This window comes from Carlito syrichta, unplaced genomic scaffold (genome assembly GCF_000164805.1).
Source record: "Carlito syrichta isolate Samal-C Ts95f unplaced genomic scaffold, Tarsius_syrichta-2.0.1 Scaffold316401, whole genome shotgun sequence".
NCBI classification, from domain to species: domain Eukaryota; kingdom Metazoa; phylum Chordata; class Mammalia; order Primates; family Tarsiidae; genus Carlito; species Carlito syrichta.
In genome coordinates, this window is record NW_007260497.1 from 306025 (window position 1) to 329036 (window position 23012).

Consider the following 23012-nt stretch of genomic DNA (forward strand, 5'->3'; position numbering starts at 1 on the left):
GCTGCAAATGCCAGAAGAGCCCGATGCTGCTCTCCACCCCGTCCTTTGCCCCTGCACGGCCTTTCTTCTTGTTCTCTTTTATTCTCGTGTCCACTTCGTGTTCGCCCTTGGCGGATCATCTGAACACGGCCGTTCTATCCCTGTCGCCATACGGACTAGGTTGCCTCATGGCGACCTTGACAGCCTTCCGGGAGGGAGGCCGGGGCGGGGGCGGTCGGCTACGACGGGGAAGCCTGCAGATGGCCGTGAGGAGGCGCCACCAGTGGTGGCGACCTCGGAGCGCCACTCAGCTTGGAGTTCTCTAAAAGATTGACAGGCAGGCCACCAACAGTCTTTGGCCTAGGGACCAGCGTCGTTTCGCGAGATTTGGACGCTTATCTGGATGGGGAGTCAAAGGCACCTCCCTGGAGGGGGGAGGGGAACATCTCTGGCGCAATCATTGCGCGAGATTGGGCTGCGGTCTCCGGGACATTCCTAGATCTCGCGATATTTCTTTCGCTCCTCTCTGGAACGCGGTGCAGTTTCTCGCGAGAGCCCGTGCTGAGGGCTCTGTGAGGCCCCGTGTGTTTGTGTGTGTGTATGTGTGTTGGTGAATGTGAGTACGGGGAAGCAGCGGCCGCCATTTCAGGGAGCTTGCCGACGCTGTCGCAGGGGAGGATCCTGAGCTGCCGAAGCCGCCGTCCTGCTCTCCCGCGCGGGCTCTTCTAATCCCATTGTTTCTTTTAGATTCGTTCGGGCCTAGCCGCCCTCGGAGCCTGATATTCGGGCCGGGCGATACCGCGGCCTGGGCCTAGGGGCTTAACAGTAGCAATAGCAGCAGCGGCGGCGGCGGCAGTTCCCTCCCGCATACGAGCACTACAGGCGCCCGAAAGCCCGCGCAGGTACGAGGGTGTCGCAGGCTAGCGGATTACCACCGCGTATCCGAACCTTGTTTCTCTTCTGGGCGCAGGGCGCTCTTGGCTGTCTTAGTGACTCGGCGGGGGGCAGGGGTCGCGAGAAACCGGCCTCATGTCGGCGACCGCGCCCTTCCTTTCGGTCGGTGGAGTTACGATTCGGGAGGGCAGGGACCCCTGAGGGTCCTTTGGCTGGTGGCGACCTGTCTCTTTCGCGGACTGGGCCAGCGACCTCACAACATGGCGCCAGGCGAGCGCTGCCTTGGCACGGAACCCTTCCCAGCAGAGGGACTTTCCCTTTGCCCCTAAAATGGCAGCGCGGGCTTTGCGCGGAAAGGGGCGCTCTCGCGCGAGCCACCTGGCTTGTTTTCCGCGTTCATGGGAGGCGTTTAAAAATCCTACGCTGAAGTCTCCGTGTGCTGCAGCCGGTGTAGGGGGTTTCAGGTCTACTTACACAAGCTTCCCTGTGGTAGCGCGTGTCGCCTTGTCGTTGTAGGGCTGCGAAAGGTTTTTCTCAAATTTTGGAGTGTGTCAGCTGAGAAAATTCAGAATTGAAAAACGTTTAGTCACAGAATTATCTCGTTCTTTTCCTAGGTGTTTAGAGAAAATGGCAGACGATATTGATATTGAAGCAATGCTTGAGGCTCCTTACAAGAAGGTGAGAAAAAACATGTCGGTGAGATTTATATGTTTCTTAATTTAGCATTATTCACGAAACTACTGCTGAAATGTAAACTAACATCCCCGGAGCCCTCTTGATTTATCTTATCAGAGATGCATTACGTGTAACTTACAAAAGTAAATATATGCTATTGATGTAATAATATTGTGCAGTAGTTTCACTTCAGCGTGATGAATAAATGCCCATCTATCTCTCTTTGTAGACTTGCCTAACGATATCTCACCTCTACTCCCATGAATTCACCTTTGATTCCAGTGTGAACTGTCAATCATAAGGTAGTAATTGAGTGACTTATCGCTGTACCGTGGTCCCTTAGGTAAAATGACTCAACTAAGAATTACCAGCTCCAGTTTGGTATAGCAAAAAGGTGAATGTAGTGGTTTGGGAAATGGCAGGGGTCCAAGAATAACAAAGCATAACCAGTCTGTGGCAAGTAACTCTTTAAATAAGTCTTATATGAAGAAATGGGTGAGATTTAAAAATTTATATATGCTATGTATAAAAGACTGGTCACAGTAAATCTTAAAACAGGCAGGTGACAATCTGCTTAGTTAATAATTACTAAAATTCTTGGATCCCTGAGTAGAAATTAAAAACAAACAACAACAACAACAACAAAACAACAAAAGGCAGTATCACAGCTTAGAGTCACTTGATGACTTTTACTGTTCTCCATTTTGTTTTATTTTTAATTAGGCCCTACCGTAGTATTTCACACCTAAATCTACAAAGGAATTATTTTGGCTAATATAGTCTTTGACCCATTTCAGTATTGCAGTAAAAGTAAACTGTCTTTTCATTCTTTGACCAGTTGGTGGTGAAAATAGCAGTGTGCATGCATTATCTTTGGTGTCGCAAACTGTAAACTTTGTGAGTTAGCAGTTATGCTCTTATAACAGATGTGATCCAACTTTAAAATAAACGTTGCACTAAACCTTAAAAAATAATACATTTGTTTTGGAGTGTATAGCACGACCATGTGGTACGAATTTGGATGAATTCTTGATAGCTTTAAATACTGTTTGTAGTATCGTAATGCTTAGACTCTTGAAGAACTACTTTTGTTTTAATGTGTAGATTCTTGTGTCTTAGTTTTTTTTTAACGTGGATGTAATTCCATGTAAACAGGTATGGAAATAGGAAATGTTTTGACTGGACTGGTGGATTATTAATTGACTTTCTTGGGTTCTTGGGAGTCAACATTACTAAGCAGTGTGAATCCCTGTTTGCTTCAGGGCGAGATGTGTGACAGAGGTGGCATCAAGCTCTTACAGTCCCAACCCTCCAACGGAAATGGGCGAAGATCTCAGGAATGGCATCGGTCACAGGAAATCGATAGTGGCTGGCTGCTAGCATGGCCACTTGGGGCTTAGGCAGAAATAGAGCCATGGTACTGACCAAAGGGACCATAGCACATGGAAAAAACTCAAAACAGGACTTCATTCATGTTTTATAGAAATTACATTTAACCACTTCAACATTGTAAATCTGGATAACTTAATATCTAAACTATATAAGAAAGTAAAATTTAACATGTTAATATGGAGAGTTTTTTTTTTTATCTTGATGTAATTGTAAGGAACAAAGTGGTTAAACACATACCCATCTAAATTTTTTTATAGCCTTCCATGTTAAACCGTAAATAAATAATTAGTTTTAAAATTGTTTTGTATTTTCTTATTCCTGTTCCCTTTACCCTTTGACAACTTGAAATGTTACCACTTCGCCCTCATGATGTTCTTCTATCAACCCTGCTTAGGATGAGAACAAGTTGAGCAGTGCTAACGGTCATGAAGAACGTAGCAAAAAGTAAGTTTTAAGAAGGGATCTGGGGGGTGGTGGTGAACTTTCTGTGATTTGAGATCTTGTTCCTGTGGCTAAAGCATCAAACTAAACCTCTTTTCTGAAGCTTTTCTTTATCTCTTTTGGAAAATTGGTTCTTTGCCTTTTGGAACTGGAAGCTTTTTGGGGAACTAGACTTTGCCTAGATTCCAGGATATGGTTTCAGTTACCTTCTGGACACCTTCCTCTCCAAGTCCATCATGACAGTCTGGTTAAGAGTTCCTGTATTAGAGCGTGTTTTTTGTTTTTAGATTTGTTAACTTTGTCTTAGTATTTGGTGATGTTACTGACAAAATTATCATATCTATTGAAAGAGGAAGAGTTAAATTAGAAAAGTTGGCCAGGCGCTGTGGCTCACGCCTATAATCCCAGCACTTTGGGAGGCCGAGGTAGGAGGATTGCCTGAGCCCACAGGTTCGAGACCAGCCTGGGCAGCTTGGTGAGACCTCATCTCTACAATAAATCAAAAAATTAGCCAGGTGTGGTGGTGCGTTCCAGTAGTTACAGCTACTTGGAAGGCTGAGGCGGAAGGATCACCTGAGCCCAGCAGGTTGAGGCTGCGGTGGCTGCGAGTGTGTCACTGCACTCCAGCCTGGGTGACAGAGTGAGACTCCGACTCAAAAAAAAAAAAAGAATACCAGGCCATGGAAAGTACAGTTTGTCGTAAATCACAGAAGGAGTCAAAGCTGTGAATTACTTCTGCTTCTTGCTGCTTAAAGGACCTTTTTGTAATAATGTGGTAACATCCTTAATATGACTTTCATTGTTTTAGGCCTTTTCATCTCTAGTAGACTTAATAATGAGTGTGGCATTTTTGGAAATTATGAATATTTATACAGTTTATTTGGGTAAGACAAGTAACCCATAGTAGGAATTTTTTGCTATAGGTTAGTATAGAAAGCAGTATACCAAGAGCCTAAGTAACAGTTAAAACCAGATTACTTTATAAGGTTGGAGTCTGTCAGTTTTTGAAGTTTCAGCTATAAGGTTTTAGTGATTCTTAACATGTGCTCATACTACAAGCCTTAAAATTGTTTTATAAGCCTGTGTTTATGGTGCCGTATTAAGACATTTTGTCATATTTATGACTATAGTACATAATGAAAAATGATGGTAAAATCACAACTTAATTCTTTTTGACTGTTTCTCCTAAGAGCTCTTTATAATAACTTCCTCAGTCAGCCTGGCTACAGTTGTGTTAGATTGATATAATTTCATGAAGTAGGTGAGAAAATTTCTGATTGGATATTCAAGGTTTGCTAAGCTATTTTCTTTTCATAGTTCCCCTAAAACAATGTGGTAGTAGTGAATTAAAAATAATTTGTAGAAATGTCCTACTCTTTTCTGGCACAAGCTTGGGTGGGAGTCAGTTATAGTTCCTTGGTAATCACAAGTGGAGGGGGGGAGCTTCAGGTTAGGTTTAGTTGAATTGTGGTCTGAGGCCACTGACCAGTCATTGAAGGGCTTATGCCATCTGGTTTTTTGCCTTTTACCAAAGTAATACTTGCCTAATATTTCTATTTTGCAACTCTGCAATCAAAAGAAAACCCGGGAAGGGCTATCCATATAAACTGACATAAAGTGTCCGATCTAGGTGTTAGGTCTAGTGGCTAAGTAGAGATTTCATTTCAAGTGCCAAAAAGATGAGGACATATACTTTTGGGAGTAGACCTTTAATGTACCATTCTCTGATGTCACTCCTTGCCACTAAGGTCATCTTCAGTTTATACTTGTTCTTATCCTGCGTCTAAGCTCATTAAAGCTACCAAGCTTTTACAAGGAAATGGAGCATCAAGGTCTTCATGTATTATGTTTAATGACCTTTATTTAATATAAAGTGGTTCTAAATAGAAGAATAGACAATTTTTCTTAATTGGGCATATGATTCTTTAAGACCCTTTCATAATACTTATCTTGTAATCTTAAAATGTACGAAATAATTGTGTCAGACATCTTATCTTCACTTATAGCTGGTTAAAAAATGGCTCCCTTGTTCAGTCAGGACCCTGAATTTCTGATGGAACTTTACTTTTCAAATTAATTTGATAGTTACCTAGAAGTTTGTGTTTAGGGACAGGTGTAATCTAAAACACGTAAAATGTTCTGCTTGTTCTTTAGTCTTTAGTACTAAATTAAATTTCTTAACCAAAGGAAGGTGCCGTGTTGCATTTTTCATCCTAAACTTCATTGAATGTTGAGATATAGCTTGTAAGGTAGTAAAAAAATGCACATTTTGCAAAGTAGAGTTGACTGATTGTATACATGTTTTTTTAAAAATAGTAATTCTGATTCTCAACACATGCACATTGTGGTGTCCCAGTAGTAGAAGGAATAAAGTTTAATATAACACAACTTGGTTGTCATTTACTTTATTTTCTGAAGAGCTGTAAACCCTGAGTTTGGCGAGACCTCAAAGTATGCCTCCTAAGTACCTGAGCTTGCCTTCGTGGGAATATTATTTTAGTGTAACCAATTTTGCAAAAAAACCTAAGCAACCATTCCATTAAGCTCTTTAGAGAATTATTTTTAAAAATAGCGATAAAATGACACAGTTGAAATATATTGGCTACTGTGGTGTGGATTATCTATAAATTTTGGAATAAATGACTTTTCTATTTTTTTTCTTATTTTCCAGAATACTTTGCATTTAAAATTTAGATCTTCTTACATGGAAGAGGTCAAATCCAGTTATAGCAAAACACCTTTACAGCAGAGGCCATATAACCAAAAAGTCCAAAGGCCCAGCCCAGTGGACCATTTACTTCAATGATGTTCAGTACAAAATTCCACTGCCACTAAAGACTTTGGAAAGTCCCTTTTAAGTTGTAACAGGATTTGACTATTAGTGTGGATTATGATAACCCTTCTTTAGTTAATAACTCGTTGAAGCTGAAATATGTTAGAGAAGGATACTGGTTTCTTGTACCCTTAAGTTTTTTCTGGGCTTTTATGGAAAAAATTGTATTTTCGGAATGTCTTAGTATGTTGCTGTCTTTTTACCTGTCTGGGGTTGCCTTCAGATGTGGGTGGGGACTTGTTTACAAAAAGTCCTGGGAAGATGTTAAATTAAAAATTAGCTTTCCAATTTTTAAGTATTTTATTTTGAAACTAAATTTTGGGGCCTATGAGCAGTCAGTAGGTTGGCTGCCTCTCTGCTATGGGCCATCTATGAGCAGAGCAAAAACAAACTTTTTTTTTTTTTTTTTTTTTTTTTTTTTTTGTGGGGGATGGAGTTACTTTTTACCTTGTCCCCTAATTGAATTTATTATATTTAGGACTTTAGGTTTTAGCCTCTCACAGAATTCTGTAATTAGAATAGTGTCACAGTGTCAGGTTTTTCAGGCAAGAAAGTTTGAATGTTATCTGTTGCCCTTCTGGGCATTGCTTTGATGACTTATACATTATGAGTGTAGCCTAATTTTCTGTCATGTGCCACCTAGTATATACATTTCTGACAGTCAGGTGGATTATCTTGAAATTTTAGACAAAGTTTCTGCCTCCTTGGAAAGCTCTACATCTCCTTGTGATTGGAGTGTGGGTTTCAAGATTCCAGAAGGTGGGTGTCTTCATTTTCTATTTTCAATGCACTCTAAGATGACCTGCTTACAGGTTCTCTGAGGCAGACCTCAGTTGCTCTTGTGCTATATATTTGCTTTGATAAGGACTAAACAGTTAATTAAATTTCCAAATAATGATGTAGAGATGTCAAAATGTTTAGTAGTCTTTAAACAACTACAAATTGACTTCTTAGTGGAATAAATTGAGTTTTGAAATGTCTTTCAATTTATATTGAAATATCTGAAGGCACCTCTAAAATTTGGGTGATGACACAGAGGTAAAAATTGTAAGAATTAATTGTGAAATGAATGGGTAGTATACTATGGGAATACAGAAATGAACAGAAATATATGACTGGTTTTTTTTACCTTTCAGAATTTGAGATTTTATAAAGATTATGAAGGTCAAGTTGATCCTTGTTTTTCATTGCATCCCACAGGCTTGTATAAACTGACTTAAAAATGGCATACTCCATATTCTGGTGTATTTGTTAAAATCTTAAGTGAAAAGTTTTTGAAATGATCACTTTAAAGTCTAGGAGTATCAAAATGTGTTTTACTGCATTAGTCCTTTATGCCCTTTGTCATTATTTATAACTTTGCCCATTATTATTATGTTATGTTGGCCAAGAAAAAAATAAAGAAAATTTTGCTTAAGAAAACCAAAATGTTGATGACCCTTTGAAGGTATAAATACTTTCAATTTGCATGTGTAAATTGGGACAGAATAAAACTACTTAAGGTAAATTAGTATATTTAATGAAAATCTTCCTATGTGAACCAATACTAGTACTTTTGAGCATTCTCTAAGTTTGAGTTTATAATGTACCTTGTGGGTTAGTGTAATGCTTTTTGTCCTTTTATGTGATGGTCAAAGTATTTAAAAGCCATTTTGATTTGATTTATACTTGCCAACAACAAGGTCCTGTTCCTTATTAAAGCTGTAGTTGACTCTCAGGACCTGATTGCAGTTTCTGTTCTCAAATAATTTCAGATAAGTTCTTGACTACTGATTTTCAGTAATACAAGAAAAAGATGGGATGTTGTGTTATATACCTACAATTTTTTTCCATAAATATGATAGTAAAAATAGCAAAATAAATTTACAAAAGGATTAAATAAATTTTGACCATAAAAGTTAATATATTTTTGTATGTACTTAAACCAACACGTTAATGGTGAATTTTTTTCTTCTCAGGAGGAAAAAAAGCAAGAGCAGAAGTCGTAGTCATGAAAGAAAGAGAAGCAAAAGTAAGGAACGGAAGCGAAGTAGAGATAGAGAAAGGAAAAAGAGCAAAAGCCGTGAAAGGAAGCGAAGTAGAAGCAAAGAGAGGAGACGAAGCCGCTCAAGAAGTCGAGATCGTCGATTTAGAGGCCGCTACAGAAGTCCTTAGTATGTAATTATAATTATGATTTTGGCTTGAGGGTCATTCTCTGGGTATTTAGATACCAATTTAACTTGAGGGATTTGAATTGTGAAATTTTATTTTTCAGTGATTGGTTAAAAACTATGAAATTGAGGGTATTGCCATTAAAGACAGAGTAAAAGCACGGTGTGTAGACAAATTCGTAAAACGTCTATTTTACTAGGCATACAGCTTATTTTTTGTTAATCCATCTAAAAATATTTTAATTGTATGCCAGTGCAAACTAAAGCAATAGAGTGCTTGAAAAAGATATTGTATTGCCAAATACTTGATAAAGCTTAATGATGTGTGAGCTACTACAATTTTTTTAACTAAGTATATATTTACTTAAAATCTTGACTTAAAATTGTAGAGTTAAGGTAAATACTAACTTACAAATGTGTAATTGGTTAACAGTAAGTCAAGTCTTGTCTCTGTGACTGTTGCAGCTGATATGACAGACCATTTGTGAGTTTGTAGTGTTATGCTCCTTGATGAAGATCATCTGTGGGGTTTGTAACACATCTGTACTTAAGGTTCTTTAATAATAGTAAGATATTCTCAAGCAAAAGTGCTTTGAAGATTAAATCATTATAAAATTTTGGTTGTGACTATTTAAAAATGATTCAACTAATTTATTATGATCGTTAAATAATTATTATGGCCTGGTTCGGTGGCTTAGCCTGTAATCCTGCGCCTTTGGGAGGCTGAGGTGAGTGAATTGCCTGAGTCCGCGGGTTCGAGACCCGCCTGGGCAACTTGGCGGGTCTCGAATAAATCAAATAAATCAAAATGAGCTGGGTGTGGTAGCGTGCACCTGTAGTTCCAGCTACTTGGAAGGCTGAGGCGGAAGGATCGCCGGAGCCCAGCAGGTTGAGGCTGCAGTGACCGGGAGTGCCCACTGCATTCCAGTTTGGGTGACAGAGTGAGACTCCAACTCAAAAAAAAAAATTATTATGACATTACCTGCAGTTCTAAGCAAGCATTGAATCTAGCAGTCCTTAATGTTATATGATGTGATTTCCTTTTAGTAAGTACACTGTTGTTAACTGTATTGGATTTATTAAAATTAGCACTTCTGACTTTTAAATTTGAATGGTTGAGAATGGAATTTAAAGACAGATCTGAAACAACTTTGGCCTTTCACTTGGGCAAATTACTTAACCCTCTAAATTTTTATTTTCTTTTAAGGAGGATGTAACAATTACAGATAAGCCATTAATGATTAGTTAATCAGAAGAGAATACAAATAAAGCACTCAGAATTCTTACTGATATTCATGAAATGTTTTGGTATTACATGAGGTCATTTGGAGTTAGAGTGAATTCTGATTGTGGCTCTTTTATTTTTAAAATTAAAAAAATGGAACTCCTTATTTTAAAAATTCTTTTTAGCTGCTTTGTACATAGACTTTTTTTTTTTTTTTGAGTTGGAGTCTCACTCTGTTACCCAGGCTAGAGGGCAGTGGCTTCCTCTTGGCCACCGCAGCCTCAAACTGCTGGGCTCTAGTGATCCTTTCGCCTCAGCATTTCCAAGTAGCTGGAACTACAGGCAAGCACCACCATGTCCTGCAATTTCTTTTTTTTGTTTTAAATTTATTGTGGAGGTGAGTTCTGGCCAAGTTGCCCAGGCTTGTCTGGAACCCGTGAGCTTAGGCAATCCTCTCACCAAGGTTTACCGAGGTGCTGGGATTATAGGCATGAGCCACCATGCCAGACCTACGTAGACTTTTTAGAGATGAAAAATGGGACTTCAGGGGTATTTTGATTCTGAATGGTGAACAGTATTAGAAAATTCTTGGCTATTTTTCTAATTTATCAAGGTTTAGTACATTCTTTTTTTTTTTTTTGAGTTGGAGTCTCATTCTGTCGCCCAGACTGGAGTGCAGTGGCCGCTGCCGGCCACCACAGCCTCACCTGCTGGGCTCCAGCGATCCTTCCGCCTCAGCCTTCCAAGTAGCCGGAATTACAGGCATGCGCTACCATGCACGGCTGATGTTTTGATTTATTGTAGAGATGAGGTCTCGCTGCCCAGACGGGTCTCGAACCCACGGGCTTAGGCAGTTCACTCACCTCAGCCTCCCAAAGGCGCGGGATTACAGGCTGAGCCACCGAGCCCGGCTACTACATTCTTAAAATGAGATTATGTTAAATCTTCTTAAGCAGTATGAACTAAATGAAGAAGAGGGGAATTAACTTAATAAATGCAGAATACTATTATTTTAGTTGAGTGGTACATGCTTAAAGTTGGCCTGGTCTGACTTTATTTTTAAATGACTTAGTTGTTGTGTTGAGTTTCAAGTGATTTTTTTAACTATGGAGGCTGTAACTCAGACTGGATATTAAAGGGAAAAGAAAATAGCTTATAGGTACTAACTTCAGAATGTATAAATGTATATTCTCCATTACCACTATTAATCTGAACTGCGAAGGACTGATTTAATATAAAAACATTATATTTGGAACTGCTTGGATGTTGTAGGTAGGTAGACAATAGTGTCCATGAAGAATAATCCAAATGTATGGATTACAGGCCACTGTTCTTCTGGAATAGGATAGGAGGATGAGCACTGAGGGACATCTGGCTAGTCTCGTTCAAGTTGGCTTGGTCTTTAAAAAGGGATAGCAGCTACTATTAAAGAACTTTTGTGATCTGTTTGAAAGCACTTTTTAAATCATAACAAGTTCTCAAAATTTTTTTGAAAAATTGGTAAATTACCTTCACAACTGCACTATGGAATATTTTGCCACAGAGAATTGAAGTATAGCGTGCTAAATGTGCTGTCATACAGTTTAAGAATTACTGTTAAATGGGAAAAAATTCTGAATTGTATGACTAAAGAATTTCCATTAGTTGTTAAAAGATAGCATTCCCAAAAATACATGAATATTCTATATATATATTGTACCTACATATACCCAAGAAAGGATCTGCAAAGATACACAGCAAATTGTTAACCGTAGCTACTGCTGGTGTGAGGGACGTTCATAGTGATTTATTTTTATATGTGTTTTTTATAAGTCTCAAACATGTTGTTTTTTTTTTTTTGAGTTGGGGTCTCACTCTGTTGCTCAGACTGGAGTGCAATGGCACGCTCCCGGCCACTGCAACCTCGACTGCTGGGCTCCGGCAATCCTCAGCCTTCCGAGTAGCCAGAACTACAGGCGTGCGCCACCATGCCCGGCTAATTTTTTGATTTATTGTAGAGATGAGGTCTCGCCAAGTTGCCCAGGTGGGTCTCGAACCCGCGGGCTCAGGCAATCCACTCACCTCAGCCTCCCAAAGCGCGGGATTACAGGCTGAGCCACCGAGCCCGGCTTCAAACATGAATTTTTAAATATGTAATTTAAAAAGATAACAAGACTGAAAATTTGAGAGCATTTTCAGAATCTGAAATATTAAGGCCTTAACCTTTGGTCTTGGCACCTCTCAGTGGTCCAGGATGGATAAATACAAGGGCAGCTTGCCTGGGAGTTTAGAGAAATCTAAGTCTTTCTGTTTCCTCTTCATAATTGAGGTGGAAAAGAAGCAGCCTAAGCAATGTTAACCTTGCTGGAGAGCTCATGAACGCGATCTTAGCAAGACCCTAAACCTGTAACTAGTGTAATTTTGTGTTTCCTTTTTAGCTCCGGACCAAAATTTAACAGTGCCATCCGAGGAAAGATTGGGTTGCCTCATAGCATCAAATTAAGGTTTTTAAATATACTTCTGAATTGTTTAAATTGTTTTTCAAGGAACTGATGTGGCGTTCTTGCTTGGTTAACTTGTGAAACTTTTTAACTTTGCAGCAGACGACGTTCCCGAAGCAAAAGTCCATTCAGAAAAGACAAGAGCCCTGTGAGGTAGCTGTTGTCCGTATTTTATTTTTCTAACCCCTTTTAGCTTTTAAAAAGCTTCTGCAACATATACTACTGGTAAATTTAGTGATATCTAGTAATGTGGATCATACTAAATCTTACTTTTGCTTCCTTTTATAGTATTGGTTCCATTAAATCAATGTGAATTTCTAGTGAGTTTTCATTTTAACTTCATTTAAATAAAAACAACAGAATTTGTTTTAATATGTAGATACTACATCTGAGCTTATTTCCCTGCCATGTTAACTCAAGTAAAATTGTTTACTTTTATCTTACATTGACGATAATTACAAATATTATAAAGTGTGATATTTTGATACATATATGCAATGCATAATGATCAAATCTGAGTAATTCACTATGCCCAGTGTTATGTATTCTCTCTTTTTTTTTTTTGAGTTGGAGTCTCACTCTGTTGCTCAGACTGGAGTGCAGTGGCACTCTCCTGGCCACCGTAGGCTCAGCCTGCTGGGCTCCAGCGATCCTTCCACCTCAATCTTCCAAGTAGCTGGAACTACAGGCGCGCGTTACCACGCCCGGCTAATTTTTTGATTTGTTGTAGAGATGAGATCTCGCCAAGTTGCCCAGGCGGGTCTCGAACCTGCGGGCTCAGGCAATTCACTCACTTTGTCCTCCCATGGCGTGGGATTACAGGCTGAACCACCAAGCCCGGCTCGTGTTATGTATTCTAATTGTACTTTAGGATTCTAGAATTGGGTAAACTTACTATAGCTCCCTTTGTGCCAGATACTGTTGGTGGAGTAATTCTCCTGGCATCTCCAAACTACTTGCAGAAAGTGTTCAGAAAATAGGCTCAAGAGCATGTTTATGCTTTATCTATGAGGATTGACTTAAAGCATTAACCTTAGTGATATTTTGTAACAACTGTTAATACACACTTATTTCTCCTTGAAAATAATAAAAATCAGATTTCATCTATTGTGCCCCTTTACTTTTCTCCTTATGTGAGTATTTAAGTTAGCTCTACAATTTTAGAGGTGTGCCTTATCTTTAAAGCTTTTTGTAAAAATTGATCAATTGAATCCAACTATTAACATCTAGAAAATATCCTGTTTTTTAATTGGTTATGCTTACTATCCCTATATTCTTTTTTTTTTTTTTTTTTTTTTTTTTTTGAGTTGGCGTCTCACTCTGTCGCCCAGACTTCTGGAGTGCAGTGGCCGCTCCCGGCCACCGCAACCTTGACCCGCTGGGCTCCGGCGATCCTTCCGCCTCAGCCTTCCAAGTAGCTAGAATTACAGGTGCATGCTACCACGCCCGGCTAATTTTTTGATTTATTGTAGAGATGAGGTCTTGCCAAGTTGCCCACGCGGGTCTTGAACCCGCGGGCTTAAGCAATTTACTCACCTCAGCCTCCCAAAGGCGTGGGATTACAGGCTGAGCCACCGAGCCCGGCTTATCCCTATATTCTTAACCATCAAATAAGTCTGTGTAATCTTACAGAGACTGATGTAATTCAAATCAGCAACTGGCTCACTGTTCTGTATATCTCATTTTCTAAAGTACGTAGTTTTTAGAATCTTGTGAGATTTTGCTTTCATGTATGATTATCAAATTACTTTTATGGTTTTATGGTTTTGTTGTAAGGAAGGATCTATTACACTGATACTGTACCAACTTGGCATTTATGATTGGTTAGGGGATATTTTGTATGACTATCATTAAACTGTCAGGCGTCTTATTGTCCCTTTATGTATGGAAATTACTCTTCTAGAGATTGTAAAACCAAAGGATTTTTTTGCCCATACCATGTGAGATGTTATTAGGGCCAGGTGTGGTGGCTTATGTCTATAATGCCAGCACTTTGGGAGGCTGAGGCAAGAAGGTTGCTTGATCTCAAGAGTTTGAGATCAGCCTCCGCAACAAGTAAGACCTTGTGTTGATGAAGAAAAGATAATTAGTCTGATGTGACACACACCTGTAGTACCAGCTACTTGAGAGGCTAAGTTATAAGGATATGAGTCCAGGAGTTTGAGGCTCTGGTCAGTCATGATTGCGCCACTATTCTCCAACCTGTGTCACAGGATAAGAACCTGACTTTAACAAAAAAAGAAGAAACATTTACTAAACTTTATCATTTTTTTGAAGGAATTGAGTCACATAGATTTGTTTGACAGGGAAGTTTGTATACATAGAAGAAAATGAGCTTGGGAATATGACAAACTGGTTTGGCCCACATTTTTTTCTGTGTACTGAAAATGAATTTGAAAATTATTTTTAAAATGAGTTATAAAATTGAATTCTAATTCTTTACTCCTGTTAGAGAACCTATTGATAACCTGACTCCTGAGGAAAGAGATGCAAGGACAGTTTTCTGCATGCAACTGGCAGCAAGAATTCGACCAAGGGATTTGGAAGAATTTTTTTCTACAGTAGGAAAGGTAATCTTAATATTAATATCTGTGGAGGTCAAGTGGTTGCAAATTGTAAATGTTAAAAAATTGTCAGTGTGGCAGCTAAAAATATGAAAACATTTAAAACCACTTCTGTTATTTCATCTAGAATCAAAATTTTTTTATAGTACTGTTTGCTAGCCAGGTATGGTGGCATGTACCTGTAATTCTAGCTACGTGGTTGAGTCAAAAGGATCACCTGAGCCCAGTAGGTTGAGGCTGCAGTGGCCATGAGCATGTCACTGCACTCCAGCCTGGGTGACAGAGTGAGACTTCAACTCAAAAAAAAAGAAAAACAACATATATGTATATAGTACTGTTTCCACTTTGCATCATCTACAAGTTAATACTTCCCACTCAGCTATCCCTTCTGAGGTAACATTGTAAATCAAAAATCTGGCACACCACTCAGATTATACAGGACTTACGCAAGCAAGATTTTTCAGAAATGTATGTTGCCTTAAAGGTTTCTATTAAAAAGTGATGGGACACATATGTCCCGTTTAAAATTTATCAGCTTTCTGATCACTCAGTTGAAAAGAAAAGTGATTTTCAGGAATCACAAGTGTGTCCTTCCACATGGCTTCAAACAACAGACTGAACGATAAATTGCATATTATTAGTGTGAGAGGAAGAAAACGAGACTGTATTGTCTGCTCAAACAGAAAAATATCTGGTGGAAGAGGTCTAATAAATATTAGACAACATGTATCAGTGAATCTAGAAAGCATGTCGGTGACTTTCTCATATCACCACATTGCTAGAAAAATACAAGATATGAAAATGGGTTTTTTTGTTTTTTTTGAGTTGGAGTCTCACTCTGTCACCTAGACTGGAGTGCAGTGGCCGCTCCTGGCCACTGCAGCCTCAACCTGCTGGGGCTCTGGCGATCATTCTGCCTCAGCCTTCCAAGTAGCTGGAATTACAGGTGCGTGCTACCACACGCAGCTTATTTTTTGACTTATTGCAGAAATGAGGGTCTCACCAAGTTTCCCAGTTGGGTCTCGAACCTGCGGACTCAGGCAATCTACTCACCTCAACCTCCAAGGCACGGGATTACAGGCTGAGCCACCGAGGCTGGCTAAGATGTAAAATTTTAATTTCGCTGGGCATGGTGGCTCAAACCTGTAATTCCAGCACTTTGGCAGGCTGAGGTGAGAGGATTGCCTGACCCCAGGGTTTCCAGACCACCCTGGGGAACTTGGCGAGACCTTATTAGCCAGATGTGATTACATGTGCCTGACGTTCCAGCTACTTGGAAAGCTGAGGCGAAGATTGCCTGAGTCCAAGAAGGTCGAGGCTGCCGTGGCTATGAGCATGCCACTGTACTCTAACCTGGGTGACAGAGTGAGATGCCATCTCAAAAGAAAATAAACTTTTTGTCATAGATAAGTTATTCAATGTCCAAAATACCATTATTATTATTATTTTTTTTTTGAGTTGGAGTCTCACTCTGTCGCCCAGACTTGAGTGCAGTGGCCGCTCCTGGCCACCGCAGCATCGACCTGCTGGGCTCCTGCGATCCTTCCGCCTCAGCCTTCCGGGAAGCCGGAATTACAGGCATGCGCTACCACACCCAGCTGATTTTTTGATTTATTGTAGAGATGAGGTCTCGCTGCCCAGGCGGGTCTCGAACCCACGGGCTCAGGCAATCCACTCACCTCAGCCTCCCAAAGGCATGGGATTACAGGCTGAGCCACCAAGCCCGGCTAAAATACCATTATAAGTCAAATATCATTACAATAAAATGATTGGTTTCGTTACTATTTAATATGAAATGATTAGGTTTTCACTAGAGTGTGGTCAAGTTGTTGGTGAGTGATGCAGGAGATGTCTCTGAGTGCAAAGGGTTAATAATGATAAGCGTTGGTAAACATTACCAAACATTTGTCAAAAGGTTTATATAGAACTTGGAAATCATTCTGTAAATTTACTTTTTACAGCCGGGCTTGGTGGCTCAGTCTGTAATCCGCGCCTTTCAGAGGCTGAGGTGAGTGGGTTGCCTGAACCTGCGGGTTCGAGACCTGCCTGGGCAGTCGAGACCTCATCTCTACAATAAATCAAAAAATCAGCCGGGCGTGATAGCTCATGCCTATAATTGTGGCTACTTGGAAGACTGAGGCGGAAGGATCGCCGGAGCCCAGCAGGTCGAGGCTGCGGTGGCCGGGAGCGGCCACTGCACTCCAGTCTGGGCGACAGAGTGGAGACTCCAACTCAAAAAATAAAAAATGAAAATTTACTTTTTACATTTTAAAAACATTGTTGTTTATTTGTTATTATTTTTAAATTTTAATTTTTTTCTATTTTTGTGTCAAAGTCTCACTTTGTTATCCAGGCTGGAGTTCAGTGGCACGCTCACATCCACCGTGTCCTTGATCTGCTGGTCTCAGGCAGTCCTTCCACCTCAGTCTTCCAAACTGGAACTACAGGCTACCACTCCCAGCTAATTTTTTGATTTATTGTAGAGATAAGGTCTCACCAAGTTGCCCAGGCTGGTCTCCTACCTGTGGTCTCAGGCAGTTCTGTCACCTCGACCTCTCAGAGTGCTAGGATTATAGGCGTGAGCCTCTGTGCCCAACCTAAAAACGTTTTTAATGGTTTTATACTGTATTGTGTTTGATGCTCTCTTGTCTCTTTTTGAAATGGTTCTATATGCATGACTTAATAATGGATGGTTTCACAAACAACTCTATGATTTATGTTTTTTTTTAGGTTCGAGATGTGAGGATGATTTCTGATAGAAATTCAAGACGTTCCAAAGGAATTGCTTATGTGGAGTTTGTTGATGTTAGCTCAGTGCCTCTAGCAATAGGATTAACTGGCCAACGGGTTTTAGGAGTGCCAATCATAGTACAGGCATCACAGGTAATCTCTTTCTTGGTTAAGAATTTGATTATTAATCAGGAATTCTATTTAAATTCTCTTTAATTCAGTAGAATATAATTGATAGTACTGAAAGCCTCCTGTTGCTGGGTTTTGTGATATAGGGTCCTGTGCCTTACACACATTGATAACCACTAATTACCATGAGTCAGGTTTTCTTTTTTTTTTTTGAGTTGGAGTCTCACTCTGTCGCTCCGACTGGAGTGCGGTGGCCTCTCCCGGCTACTGCAACCTTGACCTGCTGGGCTCCGGCGATCCTTCTGCCTAGCGTTCCGAGTAGCCAGAATTACAGGCATGCGCTACCACGCCGGGCTGATTTTTTGATTTATTGTAGAGATGAGGTTTCGCCAAGTTTCTCAGGTGGGTCTCGAACGCGCAGGCTCAGGCAATCCACTCACCTCAGCCTTCCAAAGCGTGGGATTACAGACAGAGCCACCGAGCCTGCCTATGAGTCAGGTTTTCTTAGGACCATTTTGGTTTTGTTTCACCATGCCTTGATTATGTTGATATATGGTGTTAATTGCATCCTGCTCTATTTTAATATAAGTTGCAAATATCTATTTCATAAAAAAGACTTGAGCTTAGTTTAGAGTTTTAATTTCCAATGGTTTATTAGTAAGGGATAGAAACGTCTAAAAATAGAAGCACAGCTGTGGTGGCTCAAGCCTGTATTTCCAGCACTTTGGGAGGCCAAGGTGAGAGGATTGCTTGAGCTCGGGTTTGAGACCAACCTGGGCAATTTGATGGAACTTCGTCTCTATAATAAATCAAAAAATTAGCCGGATGTGGTAGCGCACACCTGTATTTCCAGTTACATGGAAGGCTGAGGTGGAAGAATTGTGTAAGCCCAGCAGGTTGAGGCTGTGGTGGCCATGGGCATGTCACTGCACTACAATCTGGGTGACAAAGCGAGGCTGACTCAAAAAATATATATATACAACTTGGATGTCTTCTCAGAACATTCTAAAATTTGCTGTGTTTGCTGGCACACTCCTGTAATCCCAACTCCTTAGGTAACTGAGGTGGGAGGATTCCTTGAGCTTAGGAGTGAGGAGTGCAAGACCAGCCTGTACAACACAACATGAAACTCAAAAAAACACGTTTTTTTTCTGAGTTGGGAGTCTCACTCTGTCGCCCTGACCGGAGTGCAGTGGCACGCTCCTGGTTGCCGCAGCCTCGACCTGATGCGCTCCAGCTCTCCTTCCATCTCAGCCTTCCAAGTAGCCGGAACTACAGTCGTGCACTACCATGCCTGGTTAATTTTTGATATATTGCAGAGACGAGGTCTTGCCAAGTTGTCGGGGTGGGTCTCAAACCTGCTGGCTCAGGAAATTCACTCTCCTCGCCCTCCCAAAGTGCTGAGATTACATGTTGACCCACCGAGCCTAGCCAAAAAGAAAAAAAAAATCTTTATTTTTAAAAATTTAAACCTTTAATCCAATAGAAAAAAATTTCCAAAATTTTATTATTGTGTAAAAGCATGTAACATGCAGCTCCTCCTTTAATTTTAATTTTTTAATTTTTTTGAGTTGAAGTCTCACTCTGTCACCCAGACTGGAGTGCAATGGCCGCTCCCGGCCACTGCAGCCTTGACCTGCTGGGCTCCGGCGATCCTTCCACCTCAGCCTTCCAAGTAGCTGGAATTACAGGCATGCGCTACCATGCCCGGCTGATTTTTTGATTTATTGTAAAGATGAGGTCTCGCTGCCCAGGCGGGTCTCGAACCCATGGGCTCAGGCAATTCGCTCACCTCAGCCTCCCAAAGGCGCGGGATTACAGGCTGAGCCACCGAGCCCGGCTATTTTTTAATTTTGAGTTGGAGTCTCACTTCGTTGCCCAGACCGGAGTGCAGTGGCACGCTCCCAGCCACCGCATTATCGACCTGCTGGGCTCGGAGGATCCTTCTGCCTCAGCCTCCCTAGTAGCCGGAACTACAGGTGCATGCTACCACGCCCAGCTAATCAGTTCCTCATTTTAATCATTTAATGTGCCAGTAATTATATTCATTGTTGTGTAATAGCCTTAATATCCATTTCTAAAACATTTGATCTTCTCAGATAGAAATTGTAAGAACACCTCATTCACTTCTCCTCCTGGCAAGTGGTAACCCCTGGTATACTGTTGGTCTCTAGAATTTTCCTCTTCTAGATGGATGTTTCACATATGTGGACCCATGCAATGTCTGTCCTCTTTTTTTTTTTTTTGAGTTGGAGTCTCACTCTGTCGTCCAGACTGGAGTGCAGTGACCACTCCCGGCCACCACAGCATTGACCTGCTGGGCTTCGGTGATCCTTCCGCCTCAGCCTTCCAAGTAGCTGGAACTACAGGCGCTGCTACCACGCCCGGCTAACTTTTGATTTATTGTATAGATGAGTTCTAACCAAGTTGCCCAGGCGGATCTCAAACCCATGGTCTCAGGCCATCCACTCACCTCAGCCTCCCAAAGGCGCAGGATTATAGGCTGAGCCTCCGAGCCCTGCTATCCTCTTTTTTTTTTTGAGCTGGAGTCCCAGTCCACTGCCCAGGCTGGAGTGCAGTAGCATGCTCAGGTCATCATGTTGACCTGCTGGGTTTCAGTGATCCTTCCACCTCAGCGTTCCACATAGTCAGAACTATAGGCGTGCCCTACCACATTTGGCTAATTTTTTATATATTGTGGAGACGAGGTCTCACCAAGTTGCCTGGGTTGGTCTAGAACCCATGGGCTCAGACAATCCACTTGCCTTGGCCTCTCAAAGTGCTGGGATTACAGACAGCTACCAAGCCCAACCTTATTTTTTTTTATTTTATTTTTTTTAAGTCAGAGTCTTAGTATTTAGCCCAGGCTGGCGTGCAGTGGCATGCTCACGACTACTGCAGCCTTGAACTGCTGGGCATAGGTGATCCTTCCGCCTCAGCCTTCTAAGTAGCTGGAACTACAGGCTTCTGCCACCTTGCCCTGCTAATTTTTTGATTTATTATAGAGATGAGGTCTCACCATATTGCCCAGGCTGGACTCGAACCCATGAGCTCAGGCAGTCCTCTCACCTTGGCCTCCCAGAGTGTCAGGATTATAAGTGTGAACCATCACACCTGGTCTTTTTTGTTTTTTGTTTATGTGTTGATGTCTCATTCTGTGCCCAAGCTGGACTGCAATGGCACACTTTTCACCACTGTAGCCTCGACCTACCTGGCTCAGGTGATCCTTCCTCCTGAGCTTTCCAAGTAGCCGAAACTGCAGGCACATGCTATTATGTCCCGCTAACTTTTTGATTTATTGTAGGGATGAGGTCTTGCCAAATTGCCCAGGCTGGTCTCAAACCTGTGGGCTCAGGTAGTCCTCTCACCTTGGCCTCCCAAAGTGCTGAGATTATAGGCATAAGCCACTGTGCCAAGCATATGTTTATCCTTTTTTGTTTTTGTTTTTTTCTGAGTTGGAGTCTCACTGTGTCACCCAGGCTGAACACCAATGGCACACTGCTCATGGACACTGCGGCCTCGAACTGCTGGGCTCAGGTGATCCTTCTGCCTCAGCTGTCCAAGTAGCTGGAACTACAGGCATGCACCACCATGCCCAGCCAATTTTTGATACATCGTAGAGATTAGGTCTTCAAGTTGCCTAAGCTTGTCTGGAACCTGTGGGCTCAGTTAGTCTTCTCACCTTGGCCTCTCATAGTGTTGGGATTATAGGTGTGAGGCACCTCACTTCGCCTGTTTGTCCTCTTTTTTTTGTTGTTGAGTTGGAGTCTCCTTCGCCCAGGCTAGGGTCCAGTGGCTTACTCATGGCCATCCCAGCGTCAATATGCTGGGCTCAGGCGATCCTTCTGCCCCTTCCTTTCAAGTAGCCATAACTACAGGCTTGTGCTACCATGCCTGGCCAATTTTTTGATTTATTTGTAGAGATGAGGTCTCGCCAGGTTGTCCAGGCTGTTCCCGAACCAGTGGACTGAGGCAGTGCCCTCACCTTGGCCTTTCAAAGTGCTGGGATTCTTTATCCTCTTAATGTGTAACTTAGCATGGTGATTTCATCTCTCTACTCTTTGAAAAACTGAAGGTGTGAATGGAATTTAGTTGGTTTCAACTGATGTGTATTACCTCTATTTGATGTATGTTTTGTCTTGTCTTGTAGGCAGAAAAAAACAGAGCCGCAGCAATGGCAAACAATTTGCAGAAAGGAAGTGCTGGACCCATGAGGCTTTATGTGGGTTCATTACACTTCAATATAACTGAAGATATGCTTCGGGGGATTTTTGAGCCCTTTGGAAGGGTAAGTTCAAATTCTTTAATAGATCTTCAGTAATTTCTTGGTCTGTGTATAAATGCATAACAATGTATATCTGCTTAATTATCTTTCTTTGGGATTAATACTAAGGAGGGAATACTTCTGAAAGATATTTGTGACAACTTAGATTACAATAGGTTACATGGGGTGGGCTTGGTGACTCATGTTTTTATTCTTAGCAATTTCAGGGGCATGCGGATTGCTTGAGTAAGAGTTTGAGATCAGCCCTTGGCAACATAGCGAGATGTCGTTCGTTTTTTTTTTGGTTTTTTTTTTGAGTTGGAGTCTCACTGTGTCGCCCAAACTGGAGTGCAGTGGCCGCTCCCGGCCACCGCATCCTCGACCTGCTGGACTCCAGTAATCCTTCCGCCTCAGCCTTCCGAGTAGCCGGAATTACAGGCACGTGCTACCACGCCCGGCTAATTTTTTTTTTTTTGGTTTATTGTAGAGGTGAGGTCTCGCCAAGTTGCCCAGGCAGGTCTCAAACCCGCGGGCTCAGGCAATCCATTCACCTCAGCCTCCCAGAGGCGTGGGATTACAGGCTGAGCCACTGAGCCCAGCTGAGACGTCGTTCTTAACAAAAAAATTAAAACATTAGTTGGGCACGGTGGTATGTGCCTATAGTCCTAGGTACTCAGGAGACTGAGGTCGAAGGATTGCCTGAGGCCAGGTGTTTGACGGTGCAGTGACCCAAGATTTTGTCACTGCAATCCAACCTTGGCAACAGAATGAGACGTCTGACTTAATAAAAATGGGCTGGGAATCCTGACCTGTAATTTCAGCACTTTGGGAGGTTAAGGCAGGAGGATCACTTGAAGTCAGGAGTTAGAGATCAGCCTGGACAACATAGTGAAATTTTTGTCTCTATAAAGAAACCCAACCTAACAAAATAATAGGTTACTTGAAAGAAGATAAGTGAAGGTAGAGAATTTGTTATTGTTACTCATATTGCTGCATAATGAGCATTAGATCATTTTAAAAAATCTGAGTTAAAAGTATACTAGTCTGGTTTGGTGGCTCAGCCTGTAATACCTCGCCTTTGGGAGGCAGTGGTGAGTGGATTGCCTAAACTTGCGCATTCGAGACCCGCCTGGGCAGCAAGACCTCATCTCTACAATAAATCAAAAAATCAGCCGGGCGTGATAGCGCATGCCTGTAGTTCTGGCTACTTGGAAGGCTGAGGCGGAGGGATCGCCGGAGCCCAGCAGGTCGAGGAA

General features: G+C 41.5%; 1 protein-coding gene across 18 annotated transcripts in view; it reads left to right on the forward strand.

The window, feature by feature from the left end:
• Positions 1-506: 506 nt before the first annotated feature.
• RBM39 (RNA binding motif protein 39) overlaps positions 507-23012 on the forward strand; it is a 39489-nt gene continuing 16983 nt past the window's right edge. For 2 of the 18 annotated variants that reach the window (XM_021707149.1, XM_008074344.2), the window contains exons 1-9: positions 507-881; positions 1488-1551; positions 3335-3384; positions 8173-8367; positions 12007-12072; positions 12169-12222; positions 14522-14639; positions 17364-17516; positions 21643-21780. In XM_021707149.1, coding sequence (XP_021562824.1) covers positions 1501-1551; positions 3335-3384; positions 8173-8367; positions 12007-12072; positions 12169-12222; positions 14522-14639; positions 17364-17516; positions 21643-21780 — 825 coding nt within the window. In that variant the 5' untranslated portion in view covers positions 507-881; positions 1488-1500. Of the gene's footprint in view, positions 882-1487; positions 1570-1777; positions 3389-6793; positions 8368-12006; positions 12073-12168; positions 12223-14521; positions 14640-17363; positions 17517-21642; positions 21781-23012 lie in introns of those variants that run through there. The other 16 variants (XM_021707142.1, XM_021707148.1, XM_021707151.1 and 13 more) reach the window with 15 other exon arrangements.